Below are 16,973 nucleotides of genomic sequence, written 5' to 3' on the forward strand. Positions count from 1 at the left end.
TTATAAATGGAATTTTAAAAACTGATTGTATTTTTGGATTGCTCATTGCTAGCGTATATTCATCTTATATCTTGCAACTTTGCTGAACTTATTACCTCTTACAGGTTTTTGAGGATTCTTTAGTTTTCTATATATAAGATCATGTCATCTGCAAACAGAGTTTTACTTCTTTAATTCCAATTTGAATGCCTTTTATTTCTTTTTCTTGCCTAATTGCCATGTGTAGAACGTCCAGTATGGTGTTGAGTAGAAGTGGCAAGGGTGTATATTCTTGTTTTTGCCCCTGATCTTAGGGGAAAGGTCTTTAGTCTTTCATCATTAAATAAGGTGTTAGATGTGGGTTTTTCATAGATGCACTATTATTACACTGAGTAAATTGCCTTCTACTTCTAGTTTATTTAGTGTTTTTATAATGACAGGGTGTTGAATTTTTGTCAGAGGCTTTTTCTATATCAGTTGAGATGATCATGTGGATTTTTTTCCTTCATTCTATTAATATGGTGTTTACGTTGATTGATTTTTTTGTATATTGAAGTACAATGCATTCCTGGGATAAATCCTACTTGGTTATAGTCTATGACCCTTTTAATATGTTACTGGATTTTGTTTGGATTTTTGCATTAATATTCATAAGGGATATTGATCTGTAGTTTTCTTTTCTTGTGGTATCTTTATTTTGCTTTGGTATTAGGGTAATAGTGTGGCCTCACAAAGTGAGTTGAGAAATGTTCCTTACTCTTCCATTTTTGGGAAGAATTTGAGAAGAATTGATGCTAACTTCTTTAAATGTTTGGTAGGCTTCACCAGTGAAGCTGTTTGGTCTTGAGCTTTTCTATGTTGGAAGTTTTTTTGGCTACTGATTCAGTCTCTTGTTATTCAGATTTTCTGTTTCTTCTTTAGTCAGTTTTGATAGTTTGTGTCTTTCTAGAAATTTTTCATTCATCTAATTTGCCTAATTTGTTGGCATACAGTTGCTTATAGTATTCTCATATAATCCTCTTTATTTCAACCTAAGGTTGCTAGTTAAGTCCCCACTTTCATTCCTGACTATTGTCATTGAAATCTTTTTTTTTTTTCCCTTAGTCAGTCTGTTTGTTAATTTTCTTGATATTTTCAAAGAACCAACTTTTGGTTTCATTGACTATTATTTTCCTATTCTCTATTTTGTTTATCTTTACTCTAACTTTTATTATTTCCTTGCCTCTGTTAGCTGTTAGCTTTGGGTTTAGTTTGCTCTTCTTTTTCTGGTTTCTTAAGGTGGAAGTTTGTTTTATTGATGTGAGATTTTCTTTCTTTTTTAATGTTTGCCTTTACAGCTATAAATTTTCTTCTGAGCACTGCATCTGATAGGTTTTTGCTGCATCTCATAAGTTTTGGTATGTTGTGTTTTTGTTCATCTCAAAGTATCTTCTAATTTCCCATGTGATTTCTTCTTTGACTCTGTTTATTTAAGAGTGTATTGTTTAATTTCCATGTATTTGTACATTTTTCAGATTCTCTTCTACTATTGATTCCTAATTTCATTTCAGGTGGTCAGAGAAGATCCTTTGTATGATTTTAATCTTTTAAAATATATTGAGTGCTATTTTGTGGTGCTATTGAGTGCTAACATGTGGTCTATCCTGGAAAATAGTCCATGTACATTGAGAAGAATGTGTATTATGCTGTTGCTGAGTAGAGTGTGCTATAGATAATATCAGGGCTAGCTGGTTTTTAGTCTTGTTGAAGTCTTCTGTTTCCTTGCTGATCTTCTGTTTAGTTTTCTATCCATCATTGAAAGTAGAGTATTGAATTTTCAAACTATTATTGTTGTACTGTCTATTTCTCCCTTCTGTCAGTTTTTGCTTCATATATTCTGTTGTTTGGTGTTTAAATTTGTTTATAATTATTGTACCTTCTTGATGAATTGGCGCTTTTATCAGTATATAATGTCTTTCTTTGACTCTTATAACAGTTTCTGACTTAAAGTCTATTTTGTCTGTCACTCTAGCTCTCTTGGTTACTGTTTGCATGGAATATCTTTTTTACTGTCCTTTTACTTTCAGCCTATTTGTGTTTTTTAGTCTAAAGTGAATCTCTTGTAGATAGCATATAGTTGTATCATGCTTTTAAAAAATCCATTCTGCTAATCTCTGCCTTTTAATTGAAGAGCTTAATCCATTTATATTTAATATAATTATGGATTAGAAAAGATTTGCTTCTATTTTGCTGTTTTCTCTATATGTCTTACATCTTTTTTGCTCCTCCATTACTGTCTCTTTTTTGTTAAATGGATATTTCTACTGTTCCTTTGTTTATTTTACTATATATTTTTGAAGGTTTTTTTTTCCTAGTGGTTCCTTTTGTCTCAGTGATTCTTACACAGCTAATTCAACCTGTTGGAATCATCAGTCTAAAAGATGTTTGTAAAGACAGGAACCTTTCTATAGCCTAGATAACTACTCCCTATTTTATCTATTCTAGTCTAAAATCAGATTGTCACACATTATGTTTTCTAGGAGTGTGGTACACATTAAAGTTCTACATGTTAGGGAGAAGGTAAGCCAGACATGGCCATTCAGGAGAGAAGAGCCAGAAATGAAGCCCTTCCTGTAGTGTGAAGTGGGTGTGGGTGTGAATAGTGCCATGATGTTTCTTTTTCAGCTCATCCTTGGAATCCCAGAGCAGGCCTTAAGCCTTCTCCACATGGCTATTGAACCCATCTTGGCTGATGGGGCTGTCCTGGACAAAGGCCGTGCCATGTTCTTGGTTGCCAAGTGCCAAGTGGCCTCAGCAGCTTCCTATGATCCACTGAAGAAAGCAGAAGGTAGGAAACCATACAAAGATTGTTGGGCAATACTATTACAGAAAACGTGTAAACATTTAGGATCCAGAAGAAGAAAAGACATGAAATTTGGGACTGTATCTTAAGTTCTTAGTGTTCACAGATACATGTTAAAATTTCACGCACCATAAAGTGCTTTCACATGCATGCTTCATGAAGGTTGAAGGTGAATGAATTATCATTTTAACTCTACAGAACTAGGTGCTAGGCTGGAAATCAGGACTAAAGATCTGTGGGGGTTTTTTTTCTTCTCAAAAAGTAGATTATCAAAGTTTCTGGTAAATTTTAAATCAATGAAAGTAAATATAAAGTTTTAAAAACTGTATGTGAAGCACTGAGTTAAACATGTGTGGTATTTCCCCCACTTCCCATCAGCTCTGGAGGCTGCCATTGAGAACCTCAACGAAGCCAAGAATTATTTTGCAAAGGTTGACTGCAAAGAGCAAATCAGAGATGTCGTTTACTTCCAGGCCAGACTCTACCACACCCTGGGAAAGACCCAGGAGAGGAACCGGTGTGCGATGCTCTTCCGGCAGCTGCATCAGGAACTGCCCTCTCACGGGGTGCCCTTGATAAATCATCTCTAGTGAGACCATCCCTACTGGACCACTATGCAGAGTATAAGATTTTAGACTTGTTCACATGCCCTCCCTCCACATAAATGATGTATATGATGTCTGTCTTATCAATAAACTGCATTCTGATTAGTTTGTCTTATTTTGTTTCTAAAATATACATTTTTTATTGAAATATAGTCAATTTACAATGTTGTGTCAATTTGTTGTGTACAGCAGTGTTTCAGTCATACATGAATATACATATATTTGTTTTCATATTCTTTTTCACTATAAGCTACTATAAGATATTGAATATAGTTTCCTGTGCTGTACAGTATAAACTTATTTATCTATTTTATATATACCAGTCAGTATCTGCAACTCCCAGTCGAACTCCCAATTTATCCCTTCCCACCTCCTTCCCTCCTAGTAACCATAAGTTTGTTTTCTATGTCTGTGAGTCTGTTTCTGTTTTATATATAAGTTCAATTGTCTTTATTTTTTTTTATTCCACATATGAGTGATATCATATGGTATTTTTCTTTCTCTTTCTGGCTTACTTCACTTAGAATGACATTCTCCAGGGCCATCCATATTGCTGCAAGTGGCATTATTTTGTTATTTTTTATGGCTGAGTAGTATTCTATTGTATGAATATACCACAGCTTTATCCAGTCATCTGTTGATGGACATTTAGGTTGTTTCCATGTCTTGGCTATTGCAAATAGTGCTATGAACATTAGGGTGCAGGTGTCTTTTTGAATTAAGGATCCCTCTGGATATATGCCCAGGAGTGGGATTGCTAGATTATATGGTAAGTCTATTTTCAGTTTATTGATGAAACTCCGTACTGTTTTCCGTAGTGGCTGTACCAACAGTGTAGGCGGGTTCCATTTTCTCCACACCGTCTCCAGCATTTATCGTTTGTGGACTTTTGAATGATGGCCATTCTGACTGGTGTGAGGTGATACCTCGTAGTTTTGATTTGCATTTCTCTGATAATTAGCGATATTTAGCATTTTTTCATGTGCCTATTGGCCAATCGTATGTCTTCATTAGAGAATTGCGTGTTTAGGTCTGTCCAGTTTTGGATTGGGTTGTTTGTTTTTTTCTTATTAAGCCATATAAGCTGTTTATATATTCTGGAAATCAAGCCCTTGTTAGTCTCATCTTTTGCAAATATTTTCTCCCGTTCTGTAGGTTGTTGTTTTGTTCTGCTTATGGTTTCCTTTGCTGTGCAAAAAGCTTGTAAGTTCCCTTTTCTTTTGATAGCGAAGGACACTGACTTTCTGTTAATAAGTGGCTGTTTTATTAAGAAGTTAGTGCAAGTGTTAAAGATTATGTTCTCTCTGGGGCAAGCTGCCGGTATCATATTAGAAATTGTGCACACGCTCCATCATTGTGTAAATTCATTTGGCACCTATGCTCACACGAGAGCTCTTTTGGGTATTGGTGGATGTCTCTGGGATTGATACAGGTTTTTCTGAGGCTTGGATTTTCCTTTGGAAGCCTCCCTGCTTTGTTCTGCTGAACTGGTGCTTGTGGCGGGCCTGTGTGTGCTTGCAAGCACATGTTGGTCCCTGACTGGAGATTAAGAAGGAAAAGATCTTTCTATGGTTTTTGGACTAATGACAAGAAACATATTTCAATCATTTTCTGGGTGTTGGCTTCCTTACATCTTCTGCATGGGCATATTTTTTCTAAGTAAGTGAGGGATGATGATAACTTAAGTCTAGGAATTCATCATGAATAGGATGATGTAAGTTAAGAAAGGGTCTGAAGCTCAGAGGTATGTAGATGTCATCACTCAAATATGCAGTGTGGCTAAGTTACATAGCTCAACCCTGCAATTAAGCAGAAGCCAGTTATTGCTCTGTTTGTGAATTTATCTTACCTTTCAGTGTTCACAGAAAAATCCCCATGTTTCAAATCCAAAACAGCAACGAGGAACCAACCAAATTTTGCAGCTTCTATCATTGGCTCTTTCTCTGTTAAATTTAAACCTTCCGATGGGAAATAATTTATTTCCAGAGCTCTTTGAAACAGTGTAAAACAACTCCCATCATTAGGGTGCATTTACTGGCCAAAGACAGCTGCTCCGAAAATAAGAAGCTCAGTGTGGAGACAGAGACACTAATCGGTATGTTGATGTTTAAAAAATCTTTCCTTAAATTTATTTGAAAGGTTATATATGTAGACGGTAAAAATTAAATATTCTTAAAGGCTGTTTAGTAAGGAATTCTTCCTCCCAGGAAGTAACCGCTATTACCAGTTTCTTTCTATTCTTGCCATATATTCTCTCATCTGATGTCCTTTCTGGTCAATATATTTAAGGTCCTTTCAATCAAAGAAGTGATCTTACTCTACCTCAGTGTAAGATGGGGTAACATAAAAACCAGAAATCATCACACCTGGCCAGGACCAGCTACACGATTGGTGGGGCCTGATGCAGAGTTAAAATAGGAGGCCTGTATGAAGCAGAGCGTTAAACCAGGTATAGGGCGCTTCTAAACGCAGAACTCTGTTGGCTGCACGGCTGCTGGCCTGTGAAGCTTTCCTGCACGTCCTGCACGGTCACCTGCCAGGCCCGCGTCCGCATTCGAAGCTAATATAAAGCGTCTGTGGCCCCTGCCATCCGTGACTTAGATTTGTCGGCTGGGGCCTGGTATCTCCAGGAATAGTGGGTTAAATGGAAAGCTGGAAACATCAGAGTGACCGCAAAACTCGTAAGTGTCTGAGTTACAGCTAATTGGCTTTTTTCCTTGTGGGGCTTTTGGTGGCGGAAGGAAGAATCAGATCTGGGTAATTACGGGTGGTTTAATGTAGGGCTATAAGAATCAATGACTTGGGAAAATGGAGAAGGGGTTCGGTGAGGAGGGAACTGAAGGTAAAGAGCTAGTGGGCATTCAGGTCTATACTGGAGACCTGAGGTTAGATCCTCACAGGGGAGAAGAGGATGTGGGTGGTGGCCCACGCTGGTGGCTTGGCACGGCTCATCTCTAAGAAGAAAACGGTTCCCTTGAGTGGTATGACTCTTATCACAAGAGGGGCCAGATGTCTCCCCAGCAGGTTTGGTGTTGAGTGTTTCCAGCCGTGGGGCAGGTGGGAGCAAACAGCTTAGTACTTACAGAGTGCCCTATTGTAAATTAGTTTCATTAAATCTCATTTAATCTTCACAACAATCCTAAGAGGTGGGTAATAGCAATAATCCCATTTAACTGAGGCATGAGGAGATTAAGTCACTAACTACCCCAGCTCACACAGCTAGCAGCTTGCAGAGCTGGTAATCCAGCCTTGCTGGTACATGACCCCAGAGCTGTCTGCTCCCAGAGTTTTGAAAAGTACTGTACTATTTTGGGGGAACGTTTGTTTGTTGAAAACATAATTGATAAAATTGGCTGTCATTTATCAGGGGCCCAGGATAGGCAAGATTTCATGCTAGGTACTGTCACACATACCATTTCTAATGCTTGTAAGCCAAATGCCATTTTACAGGCGAGGAAACAGCCCCAGAGACGTGGCCTGTCCCAGGCTCCTCACTACAGAGAAACAGAATCAGACCAGGTGTGACAGGTGCCTCAATCCACACTCTTTCTCATCACCAGGCTGCCTTTGTGTTCACCCATGTACCTTGAGTACTTCTTGTTCAGAGTGTTTTAAAGTGTGTCGTTTCTGGGTGGTCACCGAAGGCAAATGAAGAACTTCGTCATCTATGCTCCTGCTGACTTCTCTTTTTATGCTGTTGTTTATGTTTGGGTCTAACAAACATCTCATTGTCTGCTGAAGAGAAATGAGAAACTTCTCAGGGTCCTCTTTTCTTTTCTCTCTCTCTCTTTTTTTTAATGGAGGTACTGGGGATTGAACCCAGGACCTCACGCATACTAAGCATGCACTGTACCACTGAGCTATACCCACGCTTCCCCTCTTTTTTTATCCCAGCATTTTTCTACTGTCCTGTTGAATGGGAAAGAATTCAATGAATAAAGTACATCGGTGTGATTACTCCTGCTGTCTCTCTCTGGGGGTTCAAGGTTTGGGAGGTGGATCATTCTAGTGGACAACGTGACTAGAACACAGAACAGTTGAGAAAGGAAAAGATAAAGCCTTGGAAGGAGTTTATGATGCTGTCCTAGTGGGTGAGAGAATTTTAAAGTCTTGCTTTTCAGCCCCTCCCTTGTACTGTCCAAGTTTTCTTAAAAGTAAGATTCAGATGCTTTGTTTACTTATTTTGTTGGCAATCTGTGTTGTCAAGACAACAAGAGCTGTTTGCCTAGAATAGGTTTCTCTGGTGTTCTTGGCGGAGAAAACTCAAAAAGCAAAGCTAATTCTTATTTTCGTATTTCTAAGAGGAAGACGGTTCCCTTGAGTGGGGTGACTCCCATCAGAAGAGGGGCCGAATGTCAGTGAAAGGCAACTGTGGTTTCTCTGCTTTGTTCTAATTCACTTTAATAAGAAAGGCTCATAATTGATGGGGTTTTTAGCTCTGTGCTAAGTATATTAATAGTTAGCACCTTTGAGCACTTAAGCGCCAGCCACTGAGCTATTATCTTTTTTTTAGATAAAATTGTTACATAACATTATATAAGTTTCAGGCTTACAACATTATGATATGATGTCTGTGCACATTACAAAGTAATCGTCACCACACACCTGATCCCCTTTCCTCATTTTGTCCACCTCCATCCCCCTTCCCCTCTGGTAACCACCGATGTGTTCTCTGTGTCTATGAGTTTTTGTTTTTGTTTTTGTTTTTTTAGATTCCATAGATGAGTGAAATCACATGATTTTTGTCTTACCTTCTTAGTTCACTAAACATAATACTACTTCATAATGCCTTCCAACCATGTTGTTGCAAATGGCAAGATTCCATTCTCTTTAATGGCTAAGTAGTATTCCATTGTGTATAAATACCACCTTTATCCATTCATCCATCGGTGGACCCTACACTTATTGCAGTCAAACCTCAAGCTGAGCCTGGGAACTAGGTTTATTATCCCCATTGGATAGCTGATGAACCCAAAAGTGCTCATCCAGAGCTGGTGACTAGCGAAGCTGGGATTTCAACCAGGTCTGTCTGACTCCAAAGTCACTGCTTTGAACCACAATGTTGAAAGCAAGCAAATGTTTCAGTGTGGTATGTATCTATACTCCAGGAATGAATAGCTCTATTGGAAGTCAGAATGTATGAGTGAAAAGACTAACGAAGACATGGTGGCTGCGCACCAAGTACGTGGAACAGTCCTTGCTGTAGGAGCTCAGAGAGGGAGAGGTCAAAGAGGGCGTGGTCACAGCATTTCAGGAAATTCTTCAGAAAGAAGGGGTCTTGGCCTTGAGTTTGGATTTGAACAAGCACTTTCTTACCTCTCATGTAATTGGCTTCTAACTTTATATAGCTTTATGTACATCAAAGTTTTTGCCTGTGTCAGCTATGGTGTTCTAGTAAAACACAAGCAATTTAGTAACATAAGGTAGACATATAGAATTGCATATTTGAACAAGCAACAGGGAAAAATCAGCATCTATTTCGGTGGCTTTAATGCAGGAATTGCCAGGCTATTACCCAGGGGCTGAATCTGGCATGCCCCCTGTTCTTATATGGCCTGCTAGCTAACAATGGTTTATACATTTTTAAATGGTTGAAGAAAAATCAAAAGAATCCTATTTTGTGACGTGAGAATTATATGAAATTCAACTTTCAGCGTCCATAAATAAAGTTTTATTGGAACACAGCCATGTCGGTTCATTTACTTTTGTCTATGGCTGCTATAATGGCAGAGTTTAGTTGCAACAGAGATCATCCGGCCTGCAAAGCCTAAAATATTTACTATCTGGCCCTTTACATAAGAACTTTGCTGACCCCTGTCATAGAGTCAGAAATGTTCAAAATGCTCCTCCTCAGCCCCAATACATGTCTTTTTGGAGAAAACGGGAAAATATTGAAAAATACAGAACTATGCATCTGCCGTTCAGAATTCACTGTTGTTAACATTTTTGCCATTTGCTTCAAATCCATCTATAAGTAAAAGGCAAAACATTTTTCAACATTCCTTTTGCTCCCCGTCTCTGTTCTCTGCCCTTTTCCTTCTCTTTGTGGCAGACTGTCATTTGCACTCATCCCCTTTGACTTTTAAAACACTTGTACCTAAGCACGTGTCTGTGAACAATTTAGATTGTATTCTGCAACTTGCTCTTTAACTCAGCATTTTGTTTGGGGATCTCCCCATGTCTGTACAAACAGACGTAATTCATTTACTTGAACTACTGCATAATATTCCAGCAAGTTACTATGACGTTTCATTGATCCATTCCCCTCATAAACAATTAAGATGCTTGTTTCTGGGTTTTTACTATTCCCAACAAATGCTTGCATGTTGAAAAACATCAGAAGGGGCAGTTACCTTAGCAGAACGCTCTGAAATGGTTGTGAGCACTCCTGCAGCTTAGAAATACCAGAGGAACTAAACTTAAGGAGACTTTGAAACTTTCACTTGGCCCTTGACTCAGAACTGAGTTTTGCAACCACCCAGGACAGTGGCGTCAGGCAGCTCTTGTGAGGTCCTCTCTCACTTCTCCCGAAGTGATGTTACCCAGTTGGGAGACTAAATACACTTTTCAGGGTCCAGCAAGGTTGGGCGCCAAAGGATAGGTTTGGGAAGAATATGATGTATATCACAAAAAGCATCTAAGTAGTCTTCGGGAAAGCCGGAACTTCACCGGGTTTCCTGTAGTTTGGTACCTCCAAGTGGAGTGGTGGGAAAGGTACATAATCTCCCAGTCTTTAGGGCGGCGGGCAGTGAACAGGGGTCAACGGGGAGGCGGGTGCGGAAGGGCGTTCTCCCAACGGGTCGTGGGTGACCCGACAACCAGGCCGCATCCACCGCCCAGCGCCTGGTGCAGGGGCAGAGCCTCGAGGCGGGGCCTCGGGTGACTCGCAGGCCTGACGAACTTTCTGCAGCTCAGCCGCCGCCCTGCAGTCCTCGCGTTTGACTAAACAAAGCGAGAGCGGCCAGCGCGGCCGGCCTGCCCGAGGCTGCCGCGGCCGTCAGGGGGAGAGCAGGGGCAGGTGCGCGCGGGCGGGGGCAAAGTTGCAGCGCGCCCTCCCGCGCTCCTGCGCCCCCGCAGGTCTCTCCCCTCCTCGCGGGTCCGCAGCCTCTTCCGAACCCTCTCCCGGCCCGGCCTCCCTGCCCTCCCCTCCGCCTCCTCCCCTTTCTTCGCCTTTCCCTCCGCCTCGCCGCTACTTTCGTCTCCTCCGGCTCCCACCTCCGCCCTCTCCCAGGCGCGGGGCCGCGCCTTCGGGGGCGCGCAGCGGGCGCGGGAGGCTCAGTGGCCGGGTTTCCAGCGGCCGCAGCCAATCTGCGCGCAGCCCGCGGCGGCGTCGCGCCCGAGACAGGACCGGGCGGCTCCTCCCGCCTCCGCCCCCGGCTCGCCTGCCGGGGCCGCGGAGAGGAGCGCGCGGCCGCGCCGAGCGGAGCGGAGCCGAGCCGGGGGCACAGAGCGCGGGAGGCGGCGGCGGCGGCGGCGGCGGCGGCGGCGGCGCGGAGCCCAGGTGAGCAGACCGGAGCCGGGCCGCGGGCGGGAGACCCAGCCGCCGCAGCCCCGGCGCCTTCACCCTCTCAGGGCGCGGGACCACTGCTGGGGGTGCAGACAAAGCCCTGGGGCTGGCCCCAGGTTCTTGTCACCGAGGGGACCCCACGTGCGCCGCCCCACACCCCGCCACGTGGAGGACGCGGCCCCCGGCGCCCCTTCCCCGGCGTCCTCGGAGCGCCCGGGGCCTCGGGGTGGCCGCCTCGGCTGGGCCGCGCCCGGCCCGGGGTGGCAGGGGCGGTCCCGGAGTTTGGAACCGATGTCACCGCGGGCCGGGGCAGTCAAGGATCTTGGAGGCGGCCTAGGCCCACCCCCTCGCGCTTGACAGGTGGGGAAAACTAGAGCGCGCAGGCGAGGAGAGGGCCGACGGACTTTGAGTACCCCAGCCCCGCTCCCCGCTTGCCTTGGGGGCAAACCCGGGCCCTGGTGGGGTGGACACCAGGCGGCAGGACCCTAGACCAGCAGTTGTGGGGCCACGGGCCCTTCGCCTCTCCTCAGTCAGCCCTCTGCCCCCGCCCCCTTCTCTCAGCCGAAACCTCACAAGCTTGGTCCTTTTGACCTAAATTCACCTCGGGGCCGCAGCATACTGTGAACGCAGAGAGGTGCCTTCACCGGCAACCTCAGCCTGACTCCTGGGGACGCGGGGATGCTGGGCCCGGCCCCGCTCAGCATTGGGTCTTGGTGCCTGAGGTGCCACCCGTTCCAGCCTTGAGCTTTTCCTGGCTTCCCCCACCTCCTGCGCTGCCCAGTTTGGGAAGCAGGGTGTTTTCACAGCTCTGCCAGCCGCCCTGCTGCTCTCACTTGGCGCTGAAGAGGTTGCACCTCAGCCCCTCCTATCTCTCCCAGAGGGTTGGGGCAGAGGGGTAGTGCTTGGGGGGGCGGGGAATGTCAGTGCCATCGTTAAGAGGGGCTCGCTGGCCTGGGCTGGGACGTGCAGTGTCTGCCCCCTTAGAGGCAACTTTTACCTTCCTCAGTCTGGAAGTCGCCACAATCCTAGAGATAGAAACTTCTTGTGCCTTAGGGCTGTGCTGTCATTTACCACTCCCCCTCCCCTTGCTCTGCCCCCAGTGGGGAGAGAGAAGACAGCTTTCTTTCCCAGTAGACTCCCATGTTCCCAGTGGGAGGCAGGGGCAGCAACAGGGGAGGACTTTGGGGAGTTAGCCCCTCCTCCTGCCAAACCACCTCACAAAAACATACAATTTAAGAATAAACTGTGCATACTATGCAAATGGAACTCCATAGTGAGTCCTGGAGCTTCCTTCCAGATTGCTGATCCTAAACCTTTCTTACTAGAAAGCAGCCATTTGTAGTGAGAGCACACAACGTGTTTTTGTAATAAAAAATAATAGTCATCATTTGATGGGGCTAATAATAACAATAACAATAACAATAGCAACAAAAACTAACATTTATTGAGTTCTTACTGTGTGTCAGATACTGTGCTATATGTTGCATGCATTATCCCATTTACTGCCTACCAAAATTCTGTGAGGTGAAGATGTTTATTCCTATTGCAGAGATGAGGAAATTGAGGCTAAAAATGATAGGAATTAACTCATTTTATAGAAAGGACCAGAGAGGTTAAGTGACTTGCTCAGGGTCACATAGCCGACCCAGGCATGTCAGGTCCTAAAGCCTTTGCACTTTACCACCTGTTTTAGAGCAGAGGCCCTTGCAAGGTTGCCCTCGGCTTCTTGAGGGGCCCCAAATTGTTTGCTAAATTAGGCTAAGGAGCCACGGTCGACTTGGGCTTGCCTTTGTTTCCAGGTTGTTCGTGGGCTGGTAGACAAATATGTTCAGTAATAACTATGCAGTAGCTCTCACCAGGGGTGTCCTGTCTTCCTGGTGAGTGTTGGGGGAGCTGTGGGGGTGACTTTTGGTTGTCAGAATGATACTAAGCACTCCTAGCTTTTGGTAGACAGGAGCTGGGGATGCCAAATATTCTGCAAGCAGGCCAGATCCACAGCAAGTGTGAAGAATTGCCCTGTCCTAAATGCCAGGAGCGCTCCTGTTGAGAAATACCAGGAGGAATAAGTTCTGTGGGAATGAGGAAGCAGAGGGCAGTGGGGGTTCTGGAGAAATCCCTCCTGGCTGGTGTGAATCTGGGGGGCTTCCTGAAGGAGGTATCATTTGTGCTGAACCTTGAAGGATAGGCTGAAAAGTGGAGACTGGACTGGAGTAGGAGGGAGGGGGATAGGACAGGATGACCGAGCAGAGGGAGCTTTCTGGAGTAACCCAGAGTTCCCTCCTTGAGAACCTCAAGCTGCGTCGAAGACTGGTGGGTGGGGGAGGCAGCTCTTTCAGGCGAAGGGGTTGGGCCTGTGGGGCAGGCCAAGCCTGTTTTCAAGGCATTTTGGCTCAGATTTTAACATGGGCCACGGAATCAGCCTTACTCCGTCATCAACCCATTTTATGGAAGGGCTTGGAGAAGCTAAGTAACTTGTTCAGGATCACTTATGACCTTCTGGTGGCTGTGGGAAGCATGTGGTTCCCGTTTCCTTTCCTGATCCCAGGGATTTCGGGCAAATGCTATTTCAGATTTTCCTTTGGGTCAGAGGCCTTGTTTTGCTATTTTTCACAGATGTTTTGCTTTCCCAGTAGCTCCTCCCCTTTGGACTCGGTTAGAGAACCCAGATGTGGGGTTTAGGCAGGCCTGGCTCCATGGAGCTGCAGTGGCCTTCACCTTCGCTTCGGTGCCGTCTTTCCTGGAAGCTGAGGAAATTGCGTTTCCCTCTTGGAACTGACTTTTCTTCTTTCAGGCTGTGCTTGCTACAACTTTACTGCCCTGTTAGTAATATGTGACCTTTTGTGTATGGCTTCCATTGAGCATAATGTTTTCAAGGTTTACCCATATTGTAAAATATATCAGTGCTTCCTTTCTATGACTGAATAATATTTACATGTATGGATACACAACATTTTGTTTACCCATTCATCCACTGAGGGACATTTGGGTTGTTTCCACCATAAGAGCTGCTGCTGCCTCTTTTTTTTTTTTTTTTGATGGAGGTACTGGGGATTGAACCCAGGACCTCATGCATGCTAAGCATGTGTTCTACCACTGAGCTATACTCACACCCCTCTTAAGGCCACTTTGTTCATTGCCTTCACAGCCCCCAATTAGTAAGCCTCTGGGCATAAGACATTATTTTGTCACTTGATTTGCAGGGAGAGGATCATGGAAGGAAGGTTCTCTGGAATCTGTTGGGGACCAGCTTCCTGGACTGGTCAAGACTTTTCAGGGACTCTGTTAAATTCACCCACACCTGCTCCTCCAGGAGAATCCTAGCTCCCTCTAAGTGCGTCACCTCTGGGGTCAACTGGTGGGTATCACAAGTGTGGTTTTCAGGGAGCATCTGGCTTTCATTCAGTTTCATTCTTTTCAGTTGTGATTTGTTAAATGTAGGTCCCTGTGTGATTTTATTGGTATGTATTTTGTGAGACTTTTCCCAGGTTAGTCAATCCACAAAGTAAAGGAGCCTTATCAGAAAGGTGATGCTGTAACCCTGTGGCCAGGCTGGAGTCAGCTCAGTCTTCTGCCAGCCATCCAGGAATGCCCACCAAGGATGTGGAACAGAACAGTGTGGAAACTGAGCTGGGAGAGAGCCCAGAAAATTCCAGCCCCTCAACCCCTCCCGTTTGACAGCTGGGGAAGGTGGAGGGCAGAGAGGAGGGGAGAATGTGGTCTTTTCAGAGTGTCGCCTGTGAGCCATGTTGTGTGCTGGGCACTTTTATAGAGCATTGACTCCAGGGCTACCCTCCAGGTAGGCCGCCTCGACAGTTCCATTTTACAGATGAGAAAACCAAGGCTCAAGTCCCCTGAGATCTGTGTACTTTACTGGCATACCTTCTGATCCTGTGCTCTTGTGTCTTCCTCGTCCTCCTGCTGCTGCCCAATGATGCCCATTTTCCCATGGAGTGGAATCTGCCTTCTCCAGGAGGTGATGGTGTGTGAATAGTTTCCGAATGGCTTTGCTCTCTGAAAAATAAGATTTTGAATGATCATTTTTTCTTTCTTCCCTGGTTAGATCCCTTCCCCCCCCAAAAACAAACCAAAAAAAGGGGGCATATTTCGAAGGAGGTGAGCGCTATCAGACTTCGGACTTCATAGGGAAGACCTCTGGCTCTGGCATTCCCTGTGAGGGGGATGCTAGTGACCAAAATGGGGAAGGAATTATTTAAGCTGCCAGTGTTTCCAGTTTCAGTCATGGTTGTAGTGTTGCCGCTGAATTTTTCCCGTCAATTATGAAACATTTTAGGATTAGAGAAAAGCCAAAGTTTTTTTTTTTTTTTTTAATTTGACTGGCTCATGATTTTGGAGGGCTGGAAGGAGGCCCAGGAAGTGATGGAAACAGGGCAGAGCAGGGTGCTAGCTCTGGAACCCTGATGATCTTTGACTGAACCCACACTTTTTTGAGGGAGCGGGCTGGTGATAAGCCCTGCCCTGGAAACCGAAGAACATTGGGACTTGGTCCTTGTCCCCGAGGAGCTCCCAGGTGAGCAGTCTGTGAACTGTTGGGCAAAAGATAAACAATCTAGCATTTTTCCCTCTTGAAAAGGAGAGAAAGGAAATCAGAAGAGTCTGTTGTGCCCCTGTCCTCACCCCATCCCGAAAGCGGCTGAGCAGCTATTTTTATGTAGTCCCTTTTTATCCCCTAGGCTTCTGTAAATAGTTGAGAAAATGGCAGTTGCAGAGATAAAAATGCTAATTCCAACCTGGAGAAAAAAGATGGATGATCCCCGAGGAACGGAGGGGAGGCCAAGGTCTTGCCCCTCTGCTCTCCTGTCTGGGCCTGAGGTCGGAAGTGGGTGGGAGGGGGTGGGGAAGGGATGTGGTGGGCGGTGCCTGTGCTTGGAGAAGTTTAAATGGGGAACCAGTGGTTTGAGTGGGGGGCAGGGTGCAGAGGAAAGGACGCCTCGCCTATGCGTTTTTAAAGGTGCCTTGGGATTCTGCTGTTAAGGGCTCTGTCGTTCCTAGACAGTCCTCCTGCCCCCAGAGTCCAGGGGTGGGGGACAGCTTTGGGCCCCCAGAGCCGGCTCCCAGCCCCTCTTTGCCCCTGGCTGGGGCTGCTTTGTGCTGGAGGCTGGGGAGGGAGCCAGCTAGGTTTAGCATCACCTCCAAACAGCAGGGAAGAGGGAGGGAGAAGGGCCGTGGGTGGGCAAGGCTTGGATGCCTGTGGATTCCAAGACGGCCCCCTCCTCCTCTGATCTGCCAAGCTGCAGAATGTTGGAGTTGAAGTCTTTTCTTTTCATTACAAATTGAAATTTCAGTTGTTTCCCAGCCTCTTCCTTAGGTTCAGTGAAAGACTGGGAGGGATTCAGTGGGAGAAGAGGAAGGAAGATGGTTCCTACCTCCCTTCTCTAAATACCCCCAACTTCCACACCCACACTCACCCGTTCATTCACACTTCCTTGCTCTTCAAGGCAGGAGCCCCCGGCACACACCTGGCTTCAGGTACCTGGCACGTGATCGGGGCGCTCTCTCTGTGATACTTCGTCACTGACCTAATGCTCGCTGCCTAGGAACTCTAAAGGCAGTGGGGCTTCTTGCTCCACCAGCGTCCAGGGCTGCCGGGGACTCTGCAGGGGTCGGGGTCATGCCCTGGCCTAGCCTCGAACCTGCTGGGCTGCCTGAGAGAGGTCCTCTCACCTTCCTGGGTCTCAGCCACTCCGTTTGGAGCACTAGTGCCTTGACTGTGAAAGGCCTGTGAGAGTGTGTGCAACATTCTTATGACACAAGTGAGCAAGGGTGCGACATTGTATGCACACTCTGCTTTTAATTTTGTAAAAAGGGATGCATATGGACAAGAGTTAGAAGGGAAGATGAAAAGAGTTAAGTTAGCATAGTGTGATTAGAACTAAAAATTTTATTTTAATGTAAATTAAAGCCAGTCAAAGGGTTTGAACTTGATAGCCACTGAAGTGCTTTCTTGGCCGCAGCTTCCATGTAGGGAGCATTTACTGTGTGCAGGGGCCTGTGTGGTTGGTGAGGTAGGTATTGTTATCCC

General features: G+C 45.3%; 2 protein-coding genes across 2 annotated transcripts in view; both read left to right on the forward strand.

Moving 5' to 3' along the window:
- ANAPC5 (anaphase promoting complex subunit 5) overlaps positions 1 to 3,531 on the forward strand; it is a 34,308-nt gene extending 30,777 nt beyond the window's left edge. Inside the window, exons 16-17 of the mRNA XM_010969665.3 lie at positions 2,644 to 2,806; positions 3,200 to 3,531. Coding sequence (XP_010967967.1) covers positions 2,644 to 2,806; positions 3,200 to 3,411 — 375 coding nt within the window. The 3' untranslated portion in view covers positions 3,412 to 3,531. The remainder of the gene's footprint in view (positions 1 to 2,643; positions 2,807 to 3,199) is intronic.
- A 7,243-nt stretch (positions 3,532 to 10,774) lies between these two features.
- CAMKK2 (calcium/calmodulin dependent protein kinase kinase 2) overlaps positions 10,775 to 16,973 on the forward strand; it is a 46,878-nt gene continuing 40,679 nt past the window's right edge. Inside the window, exon 1 of the mRNA XM_074356598.1 lies at positions 10,775 to 10,927. The gene's annotated coding sequence lies outside the window, so the exon portion shown is untranslated. The remainder of the gene's footprint in view (positions 10,928 to 16,973) is intronic.

This window comes from Camelus bactrianus, chromosome 32, assembly GCF_048773025.1.
Source record: "Camelus bactrianus isolate YW-2024 breed Bactrian camel chromosome 32, ASM4877302v1, whole genome shotgun sequence".
Classification (NCBI taxonomy): Eukaryota; Metazoa; Chordata; class Mammalia; order Artiodactyla; family Camelidae; genus Camelus; species Camelus bactrianus.